This window comes from Rhynchophorus ferrugineus, unplaced genomic scaffold (genome assembly GCF_030347505.1).
Source record: "Rhynchophorus ferrugineus isolate W39M unplaced genomic scaffold, kcgeb_rfMv2 rfM5, whole genome shotgun sequence".
Classification (NCBI taxonomy): domain Eukaryota; kingdom Metazoa; phylum Arthropoda; class Insecta; order Coleoptera; family Curculionidae; genus Rhynchophorus; species Rhynchophorus ferrugineus.
In genome coordinates, this window is record NW_027472584.1 from 17022561 (window position 1) to 17048416 (window position 25856).

Below are 25856 nucleotides of genomic sequence, written 5' to 3' on the forward strand. Positions count from 1 at the left end.
ATTCGATTGGATGTAAATTTATCTACAAAATATAAATATAATATAAAGATAAATATATCCATAAAATACAAATACTATATACATACCTTATTTTATACCTTGTTAGTACTTTTAATATTTTATCCAAAAGATAATTACGGAATGTACAATTGAAGGGTTTTAAATTTACTTTTTTTAACATTTGACAAAAATAATGCTATATTATCGAGGTGGCAAAATCGCTGAATAAAATAAGACAACAACAAAACAACAGCTCAAAGACCTACTGACAGTATAATAAAAAATTTTGTATATATAGAACCAGTCTCAATTTGTGGATCTACTGATTTATTCATAATTGTTGCTTTGTTTGCTCTTATAGGAATATCTGGACTGAAATTAGTTATAGAGTCAAGTAATTAACGGCAAGAATGATCAGAAAGGGGGATACTGGCAGAATGAATAAAAACTTTACCATTACCTTCTGGAGTTTGTTCAAATGTCGATGATACTTGTTTCGAACACTCTGGTTGTGGGCGTGAAACGATAGAAATAGGCAATACAAATAAAGTAAGACTGTTCAGAAATTAATGGTAACAATTATGAACAGAAAGGTGACTGACTCCTTCAATTTACCATATATATTATTTTGATTTTGATCCACTTTCATTTGTACATATTCTGGGCCCGTGGTATTATTTTCGCCATCACTGAATTGTTCATAAGTACTTAAAGGAAAGTTTAAACGTATCATAAAAATGTCTAACATGGTAACGATCAAAAATCTTTCATGTTTCATTAACCCAACCAGTTTAGATTTTTTAAGGTTTTCTGCTTATTTCTTAAAGATCGCCGAGTACTTTTTTAACGGAAAACAATGATGCATTTCCTCACTATTTGTGCATCCGAGCACACAACACTTCCTAGAACGAGAAAAAGGGCGTACAAAATAAACAAACCGTAGAACGAAATGAGCCAATCAGATCCCGTCGCGGATCTTAGCCTAGCGAATAAAACAAGTAATATGTTAAAGATAGCGACATCTACATGTTGGACGTCACGAAATATTTTGTCAAAATTTCCTATGAAGATAAATCTCTATTTCTTTATGGTTTAGGTATAACTAAAAACGCATGCCAATAGGAACTAGGGATAGAAATAAGATGATTTCAAAAATAAATCAATATATTGACTTCGATATTCTTTAAAAAAAGTGTCGATACCAAACCACACAAAATTAACTTAATGTCCGGGTGAAGAAATCTAAAAACAAAAGGTCGATACATGTATCGAACTTTTTGCTGTTGGTCCTACTTTTCCACCCAAAATTCACTTAATGATCATGAAGGAGATATCCTGAAACAAAAGCTCGATATTCTCATTTTCAACTATCGATACATCTTTAAAAATATTATCGGAAAACATCTGCCCAAATAATATCGACATATCGGAAAAAAATATCGGCTAAGAATATAGATATTTTTTTCAATAATTCAAATTTTCAAAAATGTGTTTCCGGCATCCCTAATAAGAACAATTATAGGGACTTGGCAATCTGCGAGGATTGCAAGGTACCATGTGGTCAGATTAAAACGATTACTTCTCTTTCTTTCTAACTTGAATACAACTACGGCCTACGTCATCTATTTAAATTACCTCAAAACTAATTTACAGCTTTAGTAAACCTTGATATTCGACAATAATGGTCTTTCTAAATTACCTAAAGGGATAACATCGTTCCTGTGCTACTGACGTGGCGTAAGAATATCACGTGAAGAATGTAACCATTATTATGTAAAATATGTCAGTTTCTTCAGTTCCACATTTCCCTAAATATTGAATTAAATTAAAAAAGAGTTAAATACCTTTAATTTATTTAAGAGTGCTATTATTATTTCAAGTTATTTTCAATAGTCCATATTTCCGGGTTTGTTGGAGCAATGGTAAAAGCGATAGTATGGTCCTTTTGTTGTTGCGATAGTTGTGGATTCGAATCCTGCTGGGACATGGTGGTAAATTTATGTTTGTGATTGTTTAATATTTGTAATTCTCCTTAGACAAGAATGCAAAATCCGAGAAAGAAAATCATAGCAGTCACGCCAGTAACCAGAGTGGGTACAATCCAATGTTTTCTGGGATGATCTCCAAGTCTGGCCTCTCTTACTGGCCAATCGGTGGTCTTAATGCCCACGTGGTTCGGAGCCCACGTTAAACAATAGGTCCAGTACAGATAAACTCTGGTTCGTAAAAAGCAGACTATAAAATATATATTTTATAATTATAATATCACTCTAAACAACAGCTCTACACTGTAATTAATTTTTAGATTTTTGATCTGCTCATTTTTTATAATATTAATCCTAATAATATTACATTAATTACTTAGAAAATATATATTTTTGTTTCACGTATTGTTATCTCTTGTTCTTATACTACATTTCTACCAGATTTATGCGCCATAGACAAATATAAAAAAGTTCCACAGCTATATTTTATCTTTAATAGCAGAGATATTCCGCTATATATATCATCCTCGCAATATTTGAATTTGACAGATATAATTGCATTTCCTTGAAACTTGAAAAAAGAAAACCAATCACATTTGAACAATATATCCAAACGACTATACGAACGTATTGGTTCAAATTAAAAAGGTTTTGTATTGGAAAAAATGTTAATGAAAATAATAAATTAATCTGCAAATTATATAATTGATTGATCAACCAATGCTGGTAAGTTTTATCGATTTGAATACGCTAGAATGAGATTTTAGATAGGTTTAATTTTTAATCATTAATTATAATTAAAAATAAACTTATAATTAATATAATTTAAGGTAAAGTAAACAAAATAAACCAATTCAGTCGTCTTGGTTGGCGTAGTGTTAAAGGCGACAGGACGGTCCTCCTACTGTTGCGATTATCGCTGGTTCGAATCCTGCTGGGGCATAGTCGTAAATGTATGTTTGTGGTCGTTTAACATTTGTGGTTGTCCATGTGGCAAAAATAAAATCCGACAAGGGAAATGATCCCAGTCACGCCAGTAACCAGGCTGGATAAGACCGTATGTCTTCTGTGATGAATTTTCTAAGTTCGTCAGTCGCCAGTCGGTAGGTTTAATGCCGATGACCGTGGTTTGGAGTCCGTATTAAACAGTAGGTCCAGCCCAGATAAACCCAAGTTGCCAAAAAGGCGACTTTAAAATATTAAAAACTAAAATAAAAATGAATCCAATTTCATCCAGTAATTACAGAAATCATTAAGCAAAATTATTTTGTGGTCTTATACATAATAAATGTTAATAACTTAAAATCAGTGGCGTTTAAATATAATGTAATAAATGTTGAAAGAAAGAAACCTGACCAGATGTGACTGTAAAAATTATCACAAATATTTGATCTGAACGCCCATAAAAATGCCTTAAAAGAGTATCTGAAGTGCGGAATGTTAAACAACTGATCTAAAATTCTTTAAAAATAATCTTTATATATCGCCACCGACACGACCAAACTGAAAAATAATAAAATTGAGATTTAATTGATTGAAAATATGCATAATTCTGTATAAAATACAGAGTTGTTTTGAAAATATTGTTTATTTTAGGATATCACGATATAAAAAGTTGTATGCATGTAATCTCTGATCTGTTACTGGAATAATGAAAGGCATAATTACTTTAATTTGTTTTATTAAAAATATCTTTATGTGTATTAATTGTGTTTATTATACATTCTGCCAATTTCTGCCTATTCCACGTAGTTAAGTAATGTGCGTAAGAATCTATATATATATAAATTCTTACGCACATTACTTAACCACGTTCACCATCTAGTCCAGAAAGTAGTACTTAAAGTTTATAATCATTATTTCTCATTATATAAAGTGTACTCTCATTTTAAAAATTAATTAAGAGTAAGTTCTTATAAACTTAAACCTTTATTATAAAAAACTTCATACAATATTACTGACGACCACCTTTCTTTCCACGAAGTACCAAAGTAAGTGTAAAGCGTCTTTAAAGCTATTTAATCAATATTTGAGGGTCTTCGTAAAAAAGGATATAATTCTCAGCCATGTAGCATCGACCAGAATAACAATCAGGAGGAGTATGGTCTGGTGGATACGACGGGTCATATTGGACTCTCATTTAAGCGTATTTTCATACACCTAGATTTTGTAGAAGTTCGTCAAATAAGTAGCGAGGCTTGAAAATCATTTTCTCATAAAATAACTTCTCCAATGAACCCTAAGCCAGGTAACCGTAATAGTTAAGACGTTTGAATAGTCACGGATCGAATTCTACCATAGCACTATTGTGATATTTATTTTTTTCATTGTTTGTAGATGTAAAAAAGGGTAGATAAAACCGAATGTCTTCTGGAATTGTCTCTAAGATTGCCACTCCACAGTCGCTAAGCATTAATGCCGAGAACCGTGGTTCGGAGCCCACATTACTAAGCAAATCAGGTTCAAATAAACCTTGATTGGAAACACCGAAATTCTAAATTATAAGGAAAAAAGATACTCCAGTCAAATACATTAATTTCATTTACCAGATGTGTCGTCTCACAATGATTTTGCTTTCTAATAAATACCAAATTACAAGCCTTCTACTAATAATTTTTGTTTGTTCATAATCATACCTCCTGGAACCTGAGAAACATATATTATAAGTTATAATAAATATGTCAGATATTACAAAAATTTCCGTTAAAATTAATTACCTATTATTATAATCAGTTAGCGGTTTTAAAAATTGTTTTCAGAGTAAAAATGACTGCCAAATGCTATTAAAATTAATTAAACTTTTTATTTAAACAGAAATGATGGTGAAATGACAATATTACTATATAATTTATGTTTATATTATACTTATATTTTTATATAATAATTATTGTCCATTTCGTTTTATTTAATGACGAATTATTTTATATGATAACGAGTCAATAATGGACGAATTACCAACTTTTGTGTGATCCTCAACATAGTAGTCAATGTAATGATACAAACTCCTTGACCGATCTGATATTCGCCGATAACAGCGCTATATTGGCTGATACAAATGTTGACGTTTCTAGCATTCTTCATGATATTGTTTACACTGCAGAACCATATCGATTGAGAATTTTTGAAGAAAAGTCCTGACAACTGACGAATCGCCTGCTCTTGTAAATATCAGGATCCAGTTTTAGTAAGTGTAATGACGATGATGCGCAATATGACTTGATGATGATGATTTTATCTAAAATCCAACACCACTATTAATTGCTAAGTCATTAATAATTCTTAATTGTTGTATTATTTATTAATATATAATATATAGTGCAGAATTGTATTATCAGATATAGTCTATGAAGATAGTCTTTGAAGACCATCTGATAAGATTTCTCGTCCATGGAATACATCAGCATTGTTTCCAACGTGATCAAAATGTTTTATTTTCTTGTCGGATTTTGCACACTTGCCTAAAGACAATCACAGATTTAAATTTACGACCATGCCCCAGCAGAGCTCGAACTCGTGACTGTCGCAACAACAGGAGAACCGCCCGGTCACCCTTACTACTCCGCTAACCAAGCCGGCTAATAACAAAATCACTTTAATAAAATGAAGTTCTAATTGCATTTTGACAACAGCAATTTATTATTGTAATTAATTACTAAGATCACAAACAACAAATTCAATAAGCTAAATATAGCGCATATCGATAATATAAAAATATTAGCATTTAATTAACTTCTCGTAAATATGATTAAGTAATACCATAATACGAAAGAGTTTTAGTTTGTATAAAATTTTATGTAATGCACATAAAACCAAATTAAATAAAATCATGGAAGAATTTATGATAATAAGTAATATAGTTCTTTTATGACCATACCGATTATTGACCAAATTAAGCGTACAAAATTATTAAATAAAATAGCTGCCATAAAAATAATTTTAATCAAGATTGAGAAAACATAGTGAAACATTGTTCTAGAAAATAACCCTCGTATTTTTTTAAATTATAACCTCTCTAAAACGCTTCGTTCTAGATAAACAACATCACCTCAAAACTGATAAATAAAACAAAAACATATAAGCTTAATTACAAAGTTATACAAAACGCAAATTAACAGCTCAAGTACGAATGTTATATGCAAAATACATCCGTCATCCAATTAATTACTGGTTATTGACGTGCTAATAATACGTCATAGATGTCGTATTCACGTCACGGGAGGGTATAAAAACGGCAGACGAGATATCAAAAGCAGCTTTTAAGTGGAATTGGACACCTATAATACCCAAAAGCTGTCTATCCTTGGTCAGAAATTACTTTCCACATATCATTGATGCCAGAGGCACCTGTTCCGTTTTCATGGAAAAGATCAAAACTTTATACCATTACCTTGTCAACTTTATAAGGGATCAATATTTAAAAAATAAATATGTAGGGTTTCAGACCTGTTACCGGGACATATCGAAGAGTTTTGATATATAATTTTAATTTAGGTATGGTCATTTAAGTATGAAGTTTTAATAAAAATAATTGTATTAAAGACGCCCAAAAATTACCACAAAATAAATTTAAATTAATAATAAAAATAATTAAAAATAATTTCATGCTTAAAATAGTTTCATAGGCTTCTTTTATGATCATTTTGATACTCTGAAATATATTATGTTATTCAGCTAAGCTGCTCTGGGTCCTTTAAATTATGTTGTCATGATGATAATTTTAGTTGATTCATTGATATATTCTGTTTGAGTCTTTTTATAGCAGTCCAAGTACAATATAGTATACAATACAATAGAATATCTAAATGTATAACGTTCCTCACCCTTCTCTAACCCCTCATAATAATCAGAAACTTATCGAACTAATAATTATTTGTGGCCAAATCAATTAGCAACTAAACTTTGAATATTCAACAAGAGCCTTCTTGACATCCAGATAACAAAAAGTACTACTAAAAAATGACTAATAATTTTGAATTTTAAATTTTTATTCTAGGCCAAATTATGATTATTATTTCCTTCTAACCATTCTATAGGCTTCAATATTTTGTAACGCAATTAGATTATGTATAACCACCATGGTTATTAGATTACGACTATATCCAATTAAGATATTCGAGCTCAATAGTGAATAAAAATAGTTATAGTTCGAACAGAAATACAACAAAGCATTTAGTTTTGAAGTGAATAGTGCTGTTCTTAACAAAAATATTTAGATCCATCAGAATTTAGATTTTTAATAGCGCTACATATTTAGAAAAATATATTAATATTTGCAATATGACAAGAAAAGAAGCATGGATATTATATATAAACACCATTAAACTCGTTTAAATTAAAATACTAAAATACACACCTTCAACGGGAAGTAATCAAGAAAAATTTCCGCACCTACCGTACTTATCAGACACAGTGCCTTCTGACAGGAACTTGTTGATTGGCACAAATGCGAAAATTGATCGATAATCTGATCGTTTCGAAATTAATATCGTTCTTCCGACACAGTATAATTTTACTGCCAAAAAAAGTTGAAAAAATTAATTTAAAATATATCTAAAATGGCCAATTATTCATAATTCTAACTATGTTAAAGTTTCGTAATTCCAGTAAGCACTTACAATAAAAAAACATAATGAATGAATATAAAAGGTAGAATACTATTAGAAACATATAAAACTATTATTACCTCAATATGTTTTATATTTATTACCTTTGATAATATGGTTTTTAACTATCACGTTAAACGAAAAGTTAAAAATATTAGCTACATTAAAATATCATCACTAAAAATAATGATAATCTCTCAAATTATCTGCTTTTATTCAAATTTATGCAGTTCAGATCGCCTGGTATTTTATGTCGACTATATAAGACTGAACGAACTTAAAACTTTATTGGAGATAAAGAAAACTAATGTTTCGAGAGAAAACGTATCGCAAAGAATGATTCAAATTCTAAGAAACAATTTAAAATATACTGTTATTTTTATGCATTTTCTTTACTAAACAAAAGAAAACGCATGTGTCTGACAATATTTGTTGCTTTTTTTGGTACAGAGTGACGATTAATGAACATATAAAGAATTTTCGCACACATTTCAGATCAGTTTTGACGGAAACTGTGAATCAGGATTAACAATTACGGGAGGGTTCCTGCATAGTCTAACATATATGCCAATAAATTTTCGATGTCTGGATTTCAGTTCGCTGCATCAGATATCCAGTATGGATTTTTATTGACTTAAGTGATCGTAGATAGTTATATATGCGATTTTTCAATTTAACAAGATATGAACAGCCATATATGGACAAAAATAATATGTTACATTAAAATAAGCTCTAAGGATGACAGTTAGCTGTTCATTTAAGGATTTTTGTAATAAAAAATCGAGTAGAGCAAATTCGAAAACTCTTTGGACAACTAGAATGGACAATAAAATGCAATGGCAAAATCCAATCATTTATTTGAAATGTAAAAATGTTTCTCTCTTGATACTATTAAATGATTATTTAACGAAATGAAATTACGTGAAAAATAATTATATTTTTAATTATTTTTAAAAATCATCGCCCTTATTCTGAAGGATTGTTTTCAATTTAAAATTCATACAATCCTATACTAAAACAAACTGTGTGAGATAAAAAAGGTTAGAAAGGTGTTGAAGATATCAGAAAACATTTTGCTTTCATCGACTCACTTTGCCATAATTTATCTAAAACAACAAGGCATCAATGATTCAAGGTGGTATTTGGGGCTATTGATATTGAATGAAATACGGATCTATAACTATGTATAGGCCGGTGAAAGCCACCCAAAACGACCAAAATCTCAAAGGCCAGATAAAAAGTTTATGGGCTCTGTATTTTGGGATGCATTTGGATTTTTTTTATTAACTACACGGAACAAAGCGAAATAATCATAAATAATACATGACGCTCTTACATTCAATCAACTCAGTGAAGAAAGTCTGTATTGCACCAAGGCAATACACCGTGTCTGTGACATTGTTGATGACAATGATGGTCAAACTGAACAAACTGCTCTATGAATTGCTTTACCACTCACAGTAGAGTCCAGATCTAATCCACAATGACTACTGACTGTTTACAAATTCCAAAATAATGGTCTAGTAAATGAAGTTTGGCAAGGTGATTGCCGAACTTGAATCATATTTAGCAATTAACCAAAATATTACTACGAAAAAAATACCAGGTGTACCTAGGTGAAAGTCATTATCGGTTCTTCCGATAAAATTTTTCAAGAAAATAGAAAAATGTACTTATTCAAAGTATTGACCATTTGATTCTATACATCTTGTCCATCTCTCAGGTAATTTATGGATAATATCCCAAAAAACCTGTTTGTCCTTTGAGCAAATCCATTCATCAAGCCATTTTCTAACTTCTTCGAAATTGACGAGTATGTGTCCCATTGACATTGAAAAATTGGTAGTCCGACAAGGCGATAATATGTCCCATCCAAGTGCTTTCAACGTTTCCTTGACCGGTTTTGCTTTATAATACAACGCATTATCGTGCTGTAAAATCAATTTACCAGGTCTTCAGGAGTATTCTGGGTGTTTTTCGATTAATGCATTGTTCAAGTTGATCATTTCTTGTCGGTAACGATCACTAACAACCCTTTCACTAGGTTTCAACAGTTCGTAATACACCACGCCACTCTGGTCCCGCCAAACACAGAGCACTGACATATATATTGTCCTTTTATAGATTTTCCTTTTACCTGTCATTCAATTAATGTAGCACCCATCTCCCCAACTTTTGAATTTTTCTCATTACTTGTAATCGGTCGATAATCGTTGCTTGGCCACATTTAACACTTCCGATTGCACTGAAATTGCTTTTGAGTTTGGGCTGGATATTTATCCAATAACTCTTCCAGTTTCGCATCTTTAAACATTTTAGATCTACCAGAACGTTCCTCGCCTGGCACATCGAAATGACCACTTTTGAATTTTCGAAACCACGCCTCACATGCTTTTAAGGTTAGAACATGCTCACCGTACATTTCTACCAGCAAATGATTACTTCCAGCGGCTTTTTTCTTTTGATTAAATAAAAAAAGTAATGCGTGCCACAAATGCACGTTTTTAGGTACAAAACTTGATATTTTCAAAGAGGTATATATCGATGACGGTGCTACTTTCGCAAAATATAACATGGTATAACCTTGAAGCGTGATGTCTGAAAATATCTCCCTTGAACTGCTGTTGTTTCATTAGTTAGTCCTGAAATCGATTGATTGATGAATCTTACCATTTACTAATTCTTTACTAATTTCTTGTTATATTTAATGAAATATCAATCATTAAACAACGAGACAATGACTATTTGTTTTTGTATAAACAATAATTAATACAGTAATTACAAGTTATATAATTATTACAATCCTATTACATAATATATGTTCCAAACACAAAAAAAAATATATTAAAAAATTACACAAATAAGGAATTTATTTATTTTTCGTAACCGCCTAATAAATTGCAATTATCACGCTCGTTACTATGATCGAACAAACCTCATACGTAAATCTTAAAACGTTATTAAACAAATCCGCAAATACGTTTTTAGCTCATCTCCATATTAACCACACCTTTTGTCGGGAAAACCTTTTGTTTTAAGGATATTAGTCATATGTATCACCTTTTAGAACGACAACCATCAGTAAATCATACGCAATATATTCAGATATATGCAAGATGACAATTAGCTTGATATATTCTTAACTTATTTTTGTTTTGCGACTTCTACATTTAGTTAATTAAATTCAGCCGGTTTCAACAGTTTTTAGCTGATTGATTTTTTAAATACGGTATTAATATTAGTGAATAACAATTTGCATTAAAGTATGATTACACCATTTGATACGTTTATTTATTATTATTATTAATATTCTCAAATAACAGAATGTACTGTATGTGTTTATAGAAAATGAAACGTATGTTAATTATAAGCAAAACTACCACATGGGCTGAAAAGTCCAGGGCGTAACAAAGAAAACGCTTTTTTTGTTCATAATTGACTTTATTCATCAACGTAATCTCAGTTCACTTTTCGATCTTTAATATTGATTTTTCCGGCTTGGTGGCGCAGTGGTAAAGGCGATGGGACGGTCGTCCTATTGTTGCGATACCCGCGGTTTCGAATCCTGCTGGGGCATGGTCGTAAATTTATGTTTGTGATTGTTTAAAATTTGTGATTGTCCAAGACAAGGAAAATGATCCCAGTTACGCCAGTAACCAGGCTGGGTAAGACCGGATGTCTTCTGGGATGATTTCTAAAGTTGGTCACTCGCCAGTCGGTAAGCTTAATGCTGAAGACCGTGGTTCGGAGCCCACGTTGAACTTTAGACCCAGTCCAGATAAACCCATAGTTGGTAAAAGGAGACATATACATATATATATATATATATATATATATATATATATATATATATATATATATATATATATATATATGTATAAAATCGATTTTGCTGTTTTTTATGTTTTCTGGTGTTACCACCTCATTTGGACGTCCAATGCGTTCTACATCATCGGTGTCTCTACGACATATGAAGTCAGCAAAATGAAATAAAATGTGAAATTTTAACAGCTTTCTTTTGAAGGTTAGTAATAACTGAAAAAGCGGTGAATGCAATAAAACTAGCGCCATTTATGTATTAAGCCCGGGACTTCTCAGGCCATATGTTAGATATGTTTTCACTTTCTATTATTATTATTTTATTGTATTATATATTTTTAATGCATTACCGCGGGTTATTTAATAGGATATCAATAGTGAAACAGGTATGAAAAAAATGCAATATATTTTCGTTCAACTTCAATACACTTATCGATGTAATAATTTTGCAAGCTTTTACATTTTTTCACAAGAGAACTAATTTTAACGAATAGCAGTTATCTTGAAAACATATAATTTTCCTGTAATAATATTTTAAACGATTTTTTATCCTATTTGTTCTCAGGGCTACTATCATAAACGATTTGATATAACATAATTTTAGTCTTACTTTCACCAACTTGGATTTATCTGGACTGGCCCTTAGCATTAAGCCTACTTACTAAAAGACCTGCTTACTACGTCCTACTTAACTTACTTAAAGCCTACCAAATAATTAAGTGTGGACCAACTTAATCATCAACCTGTTTGCTCAACCACAATTATAAATAATCATAACAAACATAAACTTAATAAAATGTCCCAGGCAGGATTCGAACCCACGACTAACGCAACAGAAGGAAGAGCCTCTTATACCCCTGACTACTGCGACTACGCTCAATTATGTAATTTAATAGATTAGTCATAATATGTACTTTAATTATGTTGCAAATATACTTTTATAAATTAATTTTTAAGTCCACATCGGATTCCAATGCAACCAATTACAACTTTCTCAAATGATATGACTTCATCACACATTAAATCATCCACCGAAGCTTAATATTTGCCATATATTCTCTCTCATTATATCGTTCTTTAGCTACTATATTTATCAGGTTTCCACAGTTCCAACCATATTTCAGTGGAAATAATTATCTTGCTTCATTTATGTTATTAAACAAAGTTTAGTTATGTCCTACTCTAAGATCCGCAAATAGTAACCAACATATCGAAATAGATGGATATTAGCTACAGCTCCAACGTTTGGTGGTCAAATTTGAGACAACCAGTTCGTAAACAATTATTGAACACCCGTACGTCCAAGAAATTGTTGGAAAATCACTGTTGTCCATGACTAAATTGGCAGGTCTATACCCAAAGTCAATATGATTACGTTAATCTGTTAAATTCAGCTGGAGCTGTGCAACAGAGTCATTGAAAATTATGTGATTTTAATCATGAGTCATCATAAGAAGCGATTTAGAAAATGACAAAATCCATATATAATGGCAAAATTACCTTTCAAATAAAAAAGTATTTGTTTAACAGTTTACACACGGACTATTTCATTCAATTTCAACGTTGACATGCCCATATTGAAAAACCTCATAGTTAATATATTTTATTAGTATCGAAAATATTTATTACTTTAAAGAATATTTTTGTTCGTTATTCTTCTAAATATTAATTAATATAGCACCCTGCAATTTATACAACATAATACCAAATAAATGATACTTATAATTTAATAATTCATATTTACGATGAAAACTGTTGTGATATATGGAGCTAGGGTTATATAGACTGGTTTTGTCAAGGACATGTCCCAAAATGTTTGCACCTCAACACATCAGCCCTCTATTATATCTACCAAGATGACATTTAATTTATTTTGGAGCTCTAATAAATTCTAAGGTATTGCAGTGTCAGATACGCTGAACTGGCGCAACCACTTTATTAATTCATCTGTCAAGATATACTCAATACAGGTAATAATAATGAAATTACTGAAATGTTCATCTTACTTTACTCCAATTCTCGATATTAATTGAATAACTTTCAGACATATTAAATACACGATGCTTTCAACTACATCAAATGCTGTTAAACCTAATTATTAGCAGACGATTTTTTGTTACATATTAACGCTTGAATATAATCTGATAATTTTTCATTTTAAAGAATAATTTATTGACAAAAATTGGTACAGTATATATTAATAGAAATATGTTTACCATATTCTACAATTATCTCCCATCCTTCTGGAAAAAAGGGGCATATCATATCGAGAGGTAGTACGCTGGCTGCGACAGAACTCCCCATTCTAGTCAAGCATTGTCATGAAAGACTGCGATTTTGCGCTTGTTAGTTAGCATTATTGGTTGTTTCACAAAAATACGTAATTACATTTATTTAATTGATGTTGCAGATATCTACAGTAACAATATCAACCGATTCTAATAGTTAGTAATTGACCACATCTTGATGATTACTTCGTACGCACAACAAAACTTTCTGGTCATGAATATTGCAACTCAGTGTTAATGCAGATTATCGTAGAAGACCACTTTTTATCACCTGTCACAATACGCTGCAGAAATCTTTTATTTGCTTTTATAGCAATACGGGATCTTGACGCACTTGATTTTAACCCACTTATATTTGGGAGAAAAATCTGAAAAGGAAATAGGTTCATAAATAGACAGCAAAATCCTCAAATCATATCCTCAATCATATAAATCCTCGAACTTAACAGTTAGGTTAGGTTTTTTAACAGTTGTTTACACTGATATTTCGCATTTTCACCATTAAATATCGTTGGTCAAAATACATGCAAGTCCCTAATGTGATGTGGAAATTTAGTTATGCACTTTTAGTGACATTAACTTAACTATATACTAAAAAATATAATACAGATAATTGATATTCAATGATTTTTATTGAAAATTTCTCTATTGTTGTAATCATAATCGTTCGACAATGTTTATTTTTTCTCATATTTCAGACACTTCTCAGACAAAATCAGAGGTCTCTTCTGAACAATTGCTCAAAATATCTGTTTCCAACCAAGAGTTCAGATATTGCGCCATAATTAAAAGTAATAACTTAAAATACGAAACTATAACACCAGTTATCCAAAAATAATTAAACGAGGATATGGAACTAAATCTGATTCTAAAGTACCGGAACTCAAAAAATTACCAATTTGAAAAGCTACAGAAAAACTAACCAACCTATTTAACGCAACTTTATTACAGATTAGTATGAAATATGTACCTGCATATTGAAAAGAAGCAGAAGTGATTATGTTACAAAAACCTAGTAAGTAACTAAGTAATATTAAATCCTACAGACCTATTTCTCTCTTATATGGAATTTATTTGAGAAAACAGTACTCAAAAGAATGAGTATTAGTCTCATTCTCAAATCGAATGACCTAATGTCGGATTCTCAGTGTATATTGAGAGAAAACTCCATATTTGATCAGACCCATAGACTAACGGCCTCTCATTGAACAGTTTTTGGAAAAAAAATTGAAAATACGAATAGTTAACATATAAATTAAACAAAATACCTCCAAAGCAATATGTAAAAATATTAACATCATTTTAGCAGACTCAGCATATTCAACAGACTGATATGCCTATAGTGGAATTACGATTGATATTAGACAAATTTGAAGATGATACAGAACTATTAGCAGAACTATTAGATAAAAACGAATAAGCATCTATAAGAATCTTCAGCCAGCGAAAAAATAATCGACCAAATAGTTGCAAATGAAACTAAACGCACTCAAATCTGCTCTTATATGAAATAATATTAAAAATATAATCATTCTTGAACATGATGTTAAAAAATATGTGCTAAAACAAAATAAATATATATCAAGTAATAAAACGGATAGTGCTATATTTTAATTAAAAGTCTAATTTGTGCTAACCAGCCATTAAACTAGCTAGTAGCTAACAATTACAATCACAAACATAAACTACATATATTTCCTGCGTTATTCGAACCCGTGACTGTCGCAGCACTAGGGAGACCAATGTGGTTGCTAAGGAATATTTCATAACAAGATGTTGCAAGGAGTATGTACGCACTGAAAACTCAAAGAAAGAAACAACAAACAAAACGACTCATTAGGAAACAGAAAGCCAAGCTACAACTCCAAGAATACCAAGAGATAGTGAAGCTACTTGACGAAAAAAAAATCGTTGGCAATGACAACTTGTGTAAGAGACCGTGAGTAAGACGGTTGTATAGCTATAAAACAGAAACTATAATGAACTATAATATATCTAAAATCATAAATGTTAGGAATAAATAAACAGTTGCTCCAAGAGAACGATTTAATATAGAATAAAATGTAAAATAGTAAAAAAACAACATATTTTGAGTCACAATATTAAATATCAAGATGCTGCTAAGCTTTCCTATCATTTTTATCTTTATCTTGTAATTTCTTTGAATTAAACTCAGATGATGTAAATTATCCTAGAGCTGTTATCATTTTATACGTATAAGGTATAATATAAAAGGAAGGGATCATATAGTGTATGACAACATATTAACATTTAATTTAATAGTTTTTATGAAGGTAAGAGTTCAGGGAAAACTATTTTTTTTTAAATTACAGTATTTACGGCTTAATAGTTTCGCGAAACAATATGAAAGGGATATAAAAGAAGAACAATAGTAGAAGTAGTTATTAACAGGAAGATTTTATGATGAAGTATAAAAGCATTGCTGTAGACTTCAAATTCTTATCATGTGATTTAAATTAGTCGACTGTATCATGAATCCTACGAATCCAAACAACGTCAAATAGCACATGAACTGAAAAAAGAAATGTTTGCAAACATATTAGTTTGAACAAATTTATGAGAATAACCTTCAATCTATTCGTAAACTACAATATAATGTTTTCCTGTTATTGATAAGATTTTATTTATAGTGATGTACATTAATTTAGTCTTTATTTTATTTTTGTTAGATATTTTCTTACCTATTTGAATTCAGGTCATTATATAAAATACCATACAATTATTTTAATATATATTAATACTATTTGGTGTGATAAAAAACGTTTCAAATGATTATCTAATTATAAATATTATAGTGATTATCCTAAACGACATTAACTAACTTAATAATTTTACTATGTTACTTACTATTTAAAATTAAACGCTACTTACAATTTGCGTCATATGAACTGATGTCATATGGTAGTTCATCTGAAATTAAAAAAAGTACATTAATTTTTTCTACTATATATATTATATTTATATAAACTTATATTATATTAGGACTATATCATTTAACTAATATAATATTTTCTTGGAAAAAATCGTTCTATATTTACTTAAAAAATATCTGTAAAATGAATAGAAGGAATAATGACCTTTAGACCTAACAAGTATCAATAACGTTCGTATATATAACTTTTCTTGGGTTTCTGCTTTTGTGTATGTGTTGAATCGCAAAGCGTAACGTACTAAATATATGTTTGGTCGAAAACTATTCCAGTTTAAGTAGACTGGCTATGCTCACTATGTTGTATAATAAAAACATACAAATGTGTGTATTGACTTTACTTATTTTATTTTTAAATCTAAATCTGTATTATGTTACATGAATTATATTAACTAAAAATGTATATATTAGATTCAATAATTTTGTATTTATGTATATGGATTCTAATCGAGCCACTTTTAACGTGGATTCAGAAGTTACCCAGTCGAGCATGGCCGAATTACTGTCCTTACTATCGTTTAATTAACAACAGATTCTGCACTTTTTATAGATAATTATTTATGTTCCAAAGAGGGATTCGAACTCGCAATGACTTTTTCAACAAGGGCGATATAACAGACTATTTGCATCACCAACGCTGCAGACCAAAATAAATAAGGGATTATGACCAATTTTTTAAAAATGTTATAAAATTCTAATGTATTTACTCTTTCCTAAATATATTAAATTTTTGCAATCTAAGCAGCAATACAATTTATTTTGCTTATTAACTATAAACTTAATCTTGAACTATGAGATCAAATAGCTATAAGTTTAATCATTATCCAGTTTATTTATGTGAATATAATTTTAATGTTTTTATAATAAATCTATTATAGTTTTTACTTTAATCCATATATTCTAAGATCATGTGTGACTTTATTTAACTTAATTCAATAAAAAATTACAACTTTTGAGGCTAGATTTCATCTCTTGAATACAGTTTCCAATGTATGTCTTAATAGATAGTTTACTCATTTTCTAGCCGCCATATGATATAGCTACTTTTATGGACTATTATGTGATGGTTTTGACAAGGAATAAATCTAGGGTGAAATCCTACAAAATTTGAATTCAATCGTATAGAACAGAAGGAATATCTAACTATAATATTATCACATATTCTCAAGAAATAAAGACAGATATTAACTAGATAAGATTGTAAAAAATAAAATTGATTCATCGCGTAAGATAATTTACGATTTTAAAGCCATTTGCTTTTGTGCCAAAGTGTTTCATGATATTTTTGTCTCAAATGATGATATTGCCTGCATTTTTAATTAGATCAAAATAGTTTAATATAGAAACTGAAATGAGTTACTGTAATAATATATATGCAAAAAAATACACATATTAATTTAGGTGTTATTATAGTAATTTAATAGGTAGTTTGGTGTTTAATTAATCCTTGTGGTGTTCAACTAACAGACGGATTGCTTTATTCTGCAGTTTTACTTTATCGGATCAATTTCTTTCTAAATAGGAAAATAAATATATTTTTATAAATATAAATGGCATCATACCTATTATAAGTGTTGAGAGAAATTGCTTTAGTTCACAATGTTACTCTAACTAGAGCGATAGTGTCCTCTAAAGCTTCGAAGTCTTGATCATAACAATGTGGTCATAACCAGGTGTGCAAAGATGGATAAATCGATTTAATAGAAAACTCCTAATATCTATATGAAATATATATAAATGAATTAAGAAATGAAAATTATAGATGGTAAAATCATCATGTATTAACATCATTGTGGAAGTGACAATTAGCAACAGTTTACAAAAACCTCCAAACTAAAGATGTACAATATTCGATTTCTTGATATTATAAAACTCGCTTTCTTAAAACAATTCATAGGCAACTAACAAAAAAAGAATACTAAATAATCAGTAGAACTGAAACTCTCTATGGTCCTTGCCTGACCAAACTACAGGTCTTCAATCACACATTAATACAACTAAAGCTGGAGATGACCAGACTATACACACAATAGAATCATAAGTAAGCCAAGGCAGTGTTGGCCTAATAGATATTTTTTTTATAATTTAATTAATATATTGTTACTAGTCGTTTCCGTCTAACCTACAATTTGTCTTTATGATAACCTAAATCTAGGTATATAACTAGGAGGACCCATGGGCCCTATCTCAGTCTCTAGTGAAATAACGTTTATATATGTCACTGCTGAATTTTTTAATATATGCACCTCACTACACAACACTACACAAGATTAGATGGTTTGATTCTTTTAAGTCTGTGTCCTGTTCTAGACAATATTTCAACATTCGTATGAGAATGGAATCTTTCCTCATTTCCCCTTGCAATTCTCTTGATTTCTCGAATGACTGTGGGTATCTGAAGGTCTCGATGTAGGTAATCAGTCCTATAGCATTTGGGTGCACCCACAATACCTCTCAGGACTTTGTTCTGAAAAATTTGTATTTGATTTATATTACTCTTTGCAGAACATCCCCATAATTGAACTCCGTATGTCCATATAGGTTTTAGTATTTGCTATATAATAGCAAATATAATAGCAATTTATTATGTACCGTTAATTAGTTACAGTACAGTTAATTTTCTTCCAGTTAGCCAGTACATTTTCCTATACTTCAATTCCATTTCTTTTCTTTTCCTCTATATATGTTCCTTCCAGCGAAATTTTGCATCCAGATTCATTCCAAGATATTTAGCGTTGTTGCTATATGGAATGATAGTGTTATTTAATGTTATTGGTGCTTGTACGGTCTGTTTATAGGTGAACTGTACGTGTACAGATTTACTTTCATTAATTCTTATTTTCCTAGCTTGTGTCCAATTATTTATATTGTCACTTGCCTGTTATAATTTTCGTGAGGCTTCTTCACTATTATCTCCGACAGCTGTAATAGCAGTATCATCAGCAAATGCAGCCATCGTTATATTTTCCATTTATGGTATATCACAAGTGAAGAGTAGATAAAGCATTGGTCCCAGTACACTTCCTGGTGGTACACCTGCTTTAGCTTCTTTTATTGTAAAGTAAGTTTCTTCTTGTTTGGCTCTAATCATTATGGTTGTAATGTACGATTTTAATAGTTCGATGTGTTGCTTTGGTAGCATTTTCTGTAGTTTATGAACAAGGCCTTTATGCCAAACCTTATCGAAGGCTTGTGCTGCATCTAAAAATATAGCTGAGCATACTTTTTTACTTTATTAGTAGGATTTTTTAATAATATCTGTTATTCTGTGGACCTGGTCAATTTTTGAGTGCTTGTTAATATACCCAAACTGGTGTGTTGGTATTAGGTTTTTTCTCTCAATGATCGGTTTTATTCCTTTCAACAGGAGTTCTTCAAAAACTCTAGATATTACTGGCAGCAGTGATGTGGTTCTATAGGCTCTTATTTTGTTTGGTGACTTCCCAGGTTTTGGGATCATTATAATTTCCGCCATCTTCCAAATGTCTGGGACATGTTTTAATCTAAATGCTGTATTGATCAAGTTGATGAGTTTTATAATTCCCTTGGTAGTTTTTTCAGTAATTCTCCTGTTATTAAATTGTAGCTTAATGATTTCCTGGGGTTAATGACAGTTTTAATAACTTTGGTTAACTCTTTCGGCGTGACTAATTCAATCATCAAATTTTCAGCTTCTATGTCGCCTAATCGATATGTTAACAAATTAATTTAAATAATTTGGTAAAACTACAGCACAAAGTTGTTTTACGAACTCAAGTACATGAAGTAAATAAATAGAGAGAATAAAGAATTGCAAAGATATTAAGCATATTACAATCTTTCTTAAAATATGAGTTATGCAATCAAGCAATAAGGAAACAAACATTACACAAAGTACTGTAGAAATTCTCGCATATCTATTGTTAGACTGTGTCCCATTTTTACCAAAAATCTAGCTTTAAGTATGCGAACATAATGCATGTAAAATCATTCTGTATGAAAGCGCAATAGCCTGAGCTGGTACGAAAATATTGAACATGTAATATTATTATAAAACACTAAAATAGTTTAAATTTGAACATATTAATATATAATAAATATTTGTCAAAAAAACCTGTTTGTCTCTTTATAACTAAGCATCAAATAATATAACTATACTATACATATGTATATTTATATATATATATATATATATATATATATATATATGTATATGAATTATTTGAAAATTAACCCTTTTAGTGTTTTATAACAATATATATTATTAATCACACTAGTTATATTATTTGATGCTTAGTTATGAAGAGACAAACAAATATCACAAACCTTTATTTAATTTGGCATATGAGACGACATTTTAAATTTTCATCCAAATAATAACAGAAGCAGAAACAAACTACACACAATACACATACACACAAACCAAACCAGACAAACTCAAGAACAATTTGTTACTGTACAATTTAGAACTATATATGTTAATATCTGGCAAGAACGAAGTCATTTTTAAATTGCAATAACTGTAGTGAAAGAAGGATGTTCTGGTAACTGTATATGAAATATGAACAGGTAAAATTGCTATTGATCTCAATATCAACTCTGCATTAAAACATTAAGACGCAAAAGCACATATTTCTCTTTCGTGTTATAACCTAGCTAATACATTTCATTAGCCATCACTATAAACAATTGCAATAATTAATTGCATTAAACCGAACATTGAAGTAAGAGTAGACATATGTGGTAAAAATTGGAGCAAAAATAATTATCCGCGACAGGACTCATGTTACTAAAGCAAAAAAGGACTAAGATACAAAATCGCACCTATCAGACATAGTCCCCTCTGACCATTAGTTGCTTTATTCAATAGCCATAACCCAATTAGGCTGCGATGTAAGTTGTATTAAAAAAATATACTTCAAGGGATATTCAGTTTTCCCGTCTCTGGTCATAAATATGAGAATGGTTTATAAAAATAATATAAACAATAGTTTATAATAACAACAGGAATATAGTTTGATAATAATAAAGCTTAATTACTGACTATAGATAATTTTTATTTAAAATAAAAACGTTTAATATTAAATACAACACAATCGTTTTTAACAACTACTACAACAATAAAAAATTAAAACATAACCAAAAAAAAACTAAAATGAAATATTATTTTCTACTTAGCATGTACAAAGATATTGATAATCTATATAAATTAATATATCGATGAATATATGTGGAACGTATTTATAGTAAAATATTATCGTACAAATCTAATAATAAATTTTATTTAGCTACCTATAAATCAAAATATTTCAATTCTACACACGTTTTACATCATGTATTGTATTATCCGTTATGTCTAATATTTCATACTTCAGAAATCCTATTAATAATTTAGGCAAAAGATACCCCTATTGTTTCTGGAATTTCACCAAATTTGTTCCAAATTATATCCCAAATTAATGCAATTATACAAGTGTGATCAATAATATAAATATTAAATTACTATCACGACCTAGTGGTAGTATTTGTATCTGTATATTTAATATATATATATATATATATATATATATATATATATATATATATATATATATATATATATATATATATATATATATATATATATTTGAAACTTGTACCAGGGAAGTAGAAGATATATCCTAAAAAATAATTTTAATTCTATAAGACAGTATGAAAAACGGATTTTTTCATTACTAAAAATGTACGGTATCTTTAAACTAGTATAATATCTTTATATCTAACGTCAAAATTACTTAATCATTTTTATAATTTTATTTTATATTGAAGAAATGTTTCATATTAAATATTTCAAAAAAACAACACACATTTATTAATTCACTAAATGAAGAAAGCAAACGTACTATATAAATATAATTAAACTGTTTATCACCATCTATATGCAGAATCATTATAACAGAAATTGAATCGATTAATTTCAAAACTGATCTTGTTTCACCTTCAGCAAGCACCATCGGCAGCAGCAAGTTACGTTTCAATCAATATTAATCGCTTATGATAATAAAGGATAGCAGATGATGCGCGAGCTATATTTTATACGTAGCTTTTTCATCTTAAAGTGATATTTTGAAGTTCAACTTAAATTAGTTCTGTTAGTATTCTGGCTAACTATTTTTGGAATTAAATATTTATTCAACGTTAAATTTGATTCTAAACAAGATTTAGTAATTGTATTTTAAATATAATGGAGTACTTGTTTACTTGTTTACTTTTTTTTTGTCCTAAATTAATTACCAAATTAGTTTAATATCAATATATGATTATACAGCTATTCAGAATTTTACACAGGGCATCTCAAGCAATATTTTTAAAAAAAATTAATCAAAATATATATATATATATATATATATATATATATATATATATATATATATATATATATATATATATATATATGAACCATTAAAGAGACTGGCACGTAAAATGTTTTTTTCAAATTCCATTTTCTAACAAAAAAGGGTAATTAATATGAAAAGCGCTAATGAATTAGTTTATACAATAATACAAAATCGTAAATATTCCAGAGTGTTGTTCTGATTGTTATTCTTATGCTCGTTAACGAAAGTGGTAAAAAGGTAAAATATAAATGTGACATTTTAAGCAATGAGAAGTGTACCGTTTGTTAGACCACCGCATTCAGAGCCTGGGACATATTGTTCATTGTTGTCTTTCATATAGTAACGTAATGTTTCATCTTATCCATTTTATTTCGCCGTGTCGGAGGCGGAATATAAAAAGCCCAGCTGGATAGCACTCAAACAACCATGAATCATTTTGTTTCGTACGTATATTACAACCTTTATCAATATTCATTGCCAGCTGATAATAATTTCAATTTCACTTATAAACAAACTCATTAATTATACATAAATATATTACATAAAATATTATTTTTTATTTTTTAATGATGACATATTTATTTCTTCCCATATTAAGACGTGTACGATAAATGTATTTGAATTCATTGTCAATTATCATAACTACCGTGATTGACACTACAGGCACTAGGTCGTTAGATTGTTTCCATGGCTATCATCTATCTGTCAATAATGGAACTGAGAATTGCCAGTCATTATAATATTTCATCTTCCATCATTTTCAACTGAGTCACCAAGCTAATAATTAAACACAAACAATAATTAATTAAACAAAAAACTTTAAAATGGATTATAAAATATTTTTAAGAAAAAAAATCCTCTTCAAGAAATAAATATGGAGCTCAGTAAAAATTAAATAATTCTCAAACTTTATTTAACATATCTACTACGGGTATTTTATCTATACGGGTATTCTAATTCATACACACAATTTAGCTTAATACCTACCTAAATCTATTTATCCATGTGCAATAATATTTTACTTACTACTAGCTCATGACTTTGAAGTCAGTGCCGAACCCAAAGAGTTATATTAAATTAGATTTGTTTTGTTCCTAATTTAATTTTAAGTATATGAGACAAAATTATATTATTATTTTTTTATTGTTTGGGCTGTTTTGGCTGAATTTGTTCAATCATCTTAATATCTAAAATAAATTCTTTGATACTCCTAACGGTTCTGAAATAGCCGAATGCATCTTGGAAATATACTATTTCAAAATGGAATTACAAGAGAGTGGCAACAGTAAGGATATTAACATTTTCTGTTTGTAACAAACTCTTCTTCATTTCTTTAATTATGTTATATTTTAAGTTCTCTTCGAAGGTCTGTTTTGGTTGGAAGCCTATCAGCTTTATAGTATCTGGTAAGTCGTATAACTTTAATACAGGTTACATATATTTCACAACAGACTTCACGAGTAGTAATTTCTATTGGTCGTAAAATTTCACAAACATCAGTTATATTAAGAAAAATTGACGTTTAAATATTTTTGTTCTTATAAGATCGACGTGTCCTATTAAAAATAATGCGTCAATTCGCTGAAATGTAAAAAAATATAGTTTTTCTCATATCCAAGGATAAAACTTGTATACATACAAACGTATAACGGTTCAAACGTAATTGGTTCAATGTTTTATTCGGATAGCATATAAGACATCCGGTCTTACCCAGCCTGGTTACTGGTGTGACTGGAATGGTTATTCCTGGTCGGATTTTCCACTGTTGCCTATAAAGTCACTTACAATTACACCTAAAAACATAAAGTACATCCATAGCCCAACAGGATTCGAACCCGCTACCACCGCCGCAGTAGAAGAACCGTCCTGTCGCCTTGACCACTGTGCCAACCAAGCTGACTTAACTCGGTTTTAAATGTACGCAAAATACGTCTAATTTCGCTGAAAAAGTATTGGTAGGTAACAGCCTTAATTTTCAATACAATAAAACTATTTGAGAATTCTGCCACTTAAACTATAAATTAACCGATAAACTGAAACAACTAGATCTTAAAAAAACTACCAAAACCGCGAAGGAAAATAAAATACCAGTAATAAAAGCCTCCAAAAGAATCTCTGATAAACGTAAAACCAGATTCCTGTTTTTGATTTCCAGATTTCAAGATTAGCTATGAGACCAAAAGATACTCGAATAATAAACGTTGAAATATTTTAAGTCATCTTTAGTACGTCAATACTACCTGTAAGAAAAAAATAATAAAACGATTATAAGGGAAATATCAATTCATAATATTAATATATGGGATAAGACGAAAAAAGGACAAAAAATAGAATAACTAAATCACTTCACCTGACAGAATAATACAATATTTTTAAGATATATAGATATCAACATACTTTAGAGTACAGTAATTAATACAGAGAGAATACTCCTAATAATGTTCTTAGGTAGGTTTTATTTTCGATATTTCTTGAATATTAAATATAAAAAAAATTAATTATTCCCAAAGATTTGTATCCCATAGAGAAATGTTTATTTAACAATCAATAAACATATAAATGGCTTCATTATTAATTATATTAACGACTGGTTTAAGCAATTATGACTAGGACATTAAAATAAGCATAATCTAAATCATCATATATGTCTTTTTTAAATTGAATGTTTTTTATGATTAAAAACATTGATAATTTAAATAGGTTTGACATAATTAGTTTTACACAGATCTATTAATCAGAAATATGTTCAAATAAAAATATGCTTGCATGTATTTATTTAATTGTAAACAGAATATATATTTACATACCGTACAGAAATGCTTAGAGTATAGTAAATTACTTCACAGGGAAGAGAA

At 29.5% G+C, this 25856-nt stretch overlaps 1 protein-coding gene across 3 annotated transcripts in view; it reads right to left on the minus strand.

The window, feature by feature from the left end:
* Positions 1-25856, minus strand: part of LOC143197307 (agrin) — a 507226-nt gene that overhangs the window by 403039 nt on the left and 78331 nt on the right. For all 3 annotated transcript variants that reach the window (XM_076405663.1, XM_076405662.1, XM_076405660.1), the window contains exon 2: positions 16588-16626. In XM_076405663.1, the coding sequence (XP_076261778.1) occupies positions 16588-16626 (39 nt within the window). The remainder of the gene's footprint in view (positions 1-16587; positions 16627-25856) is intronic.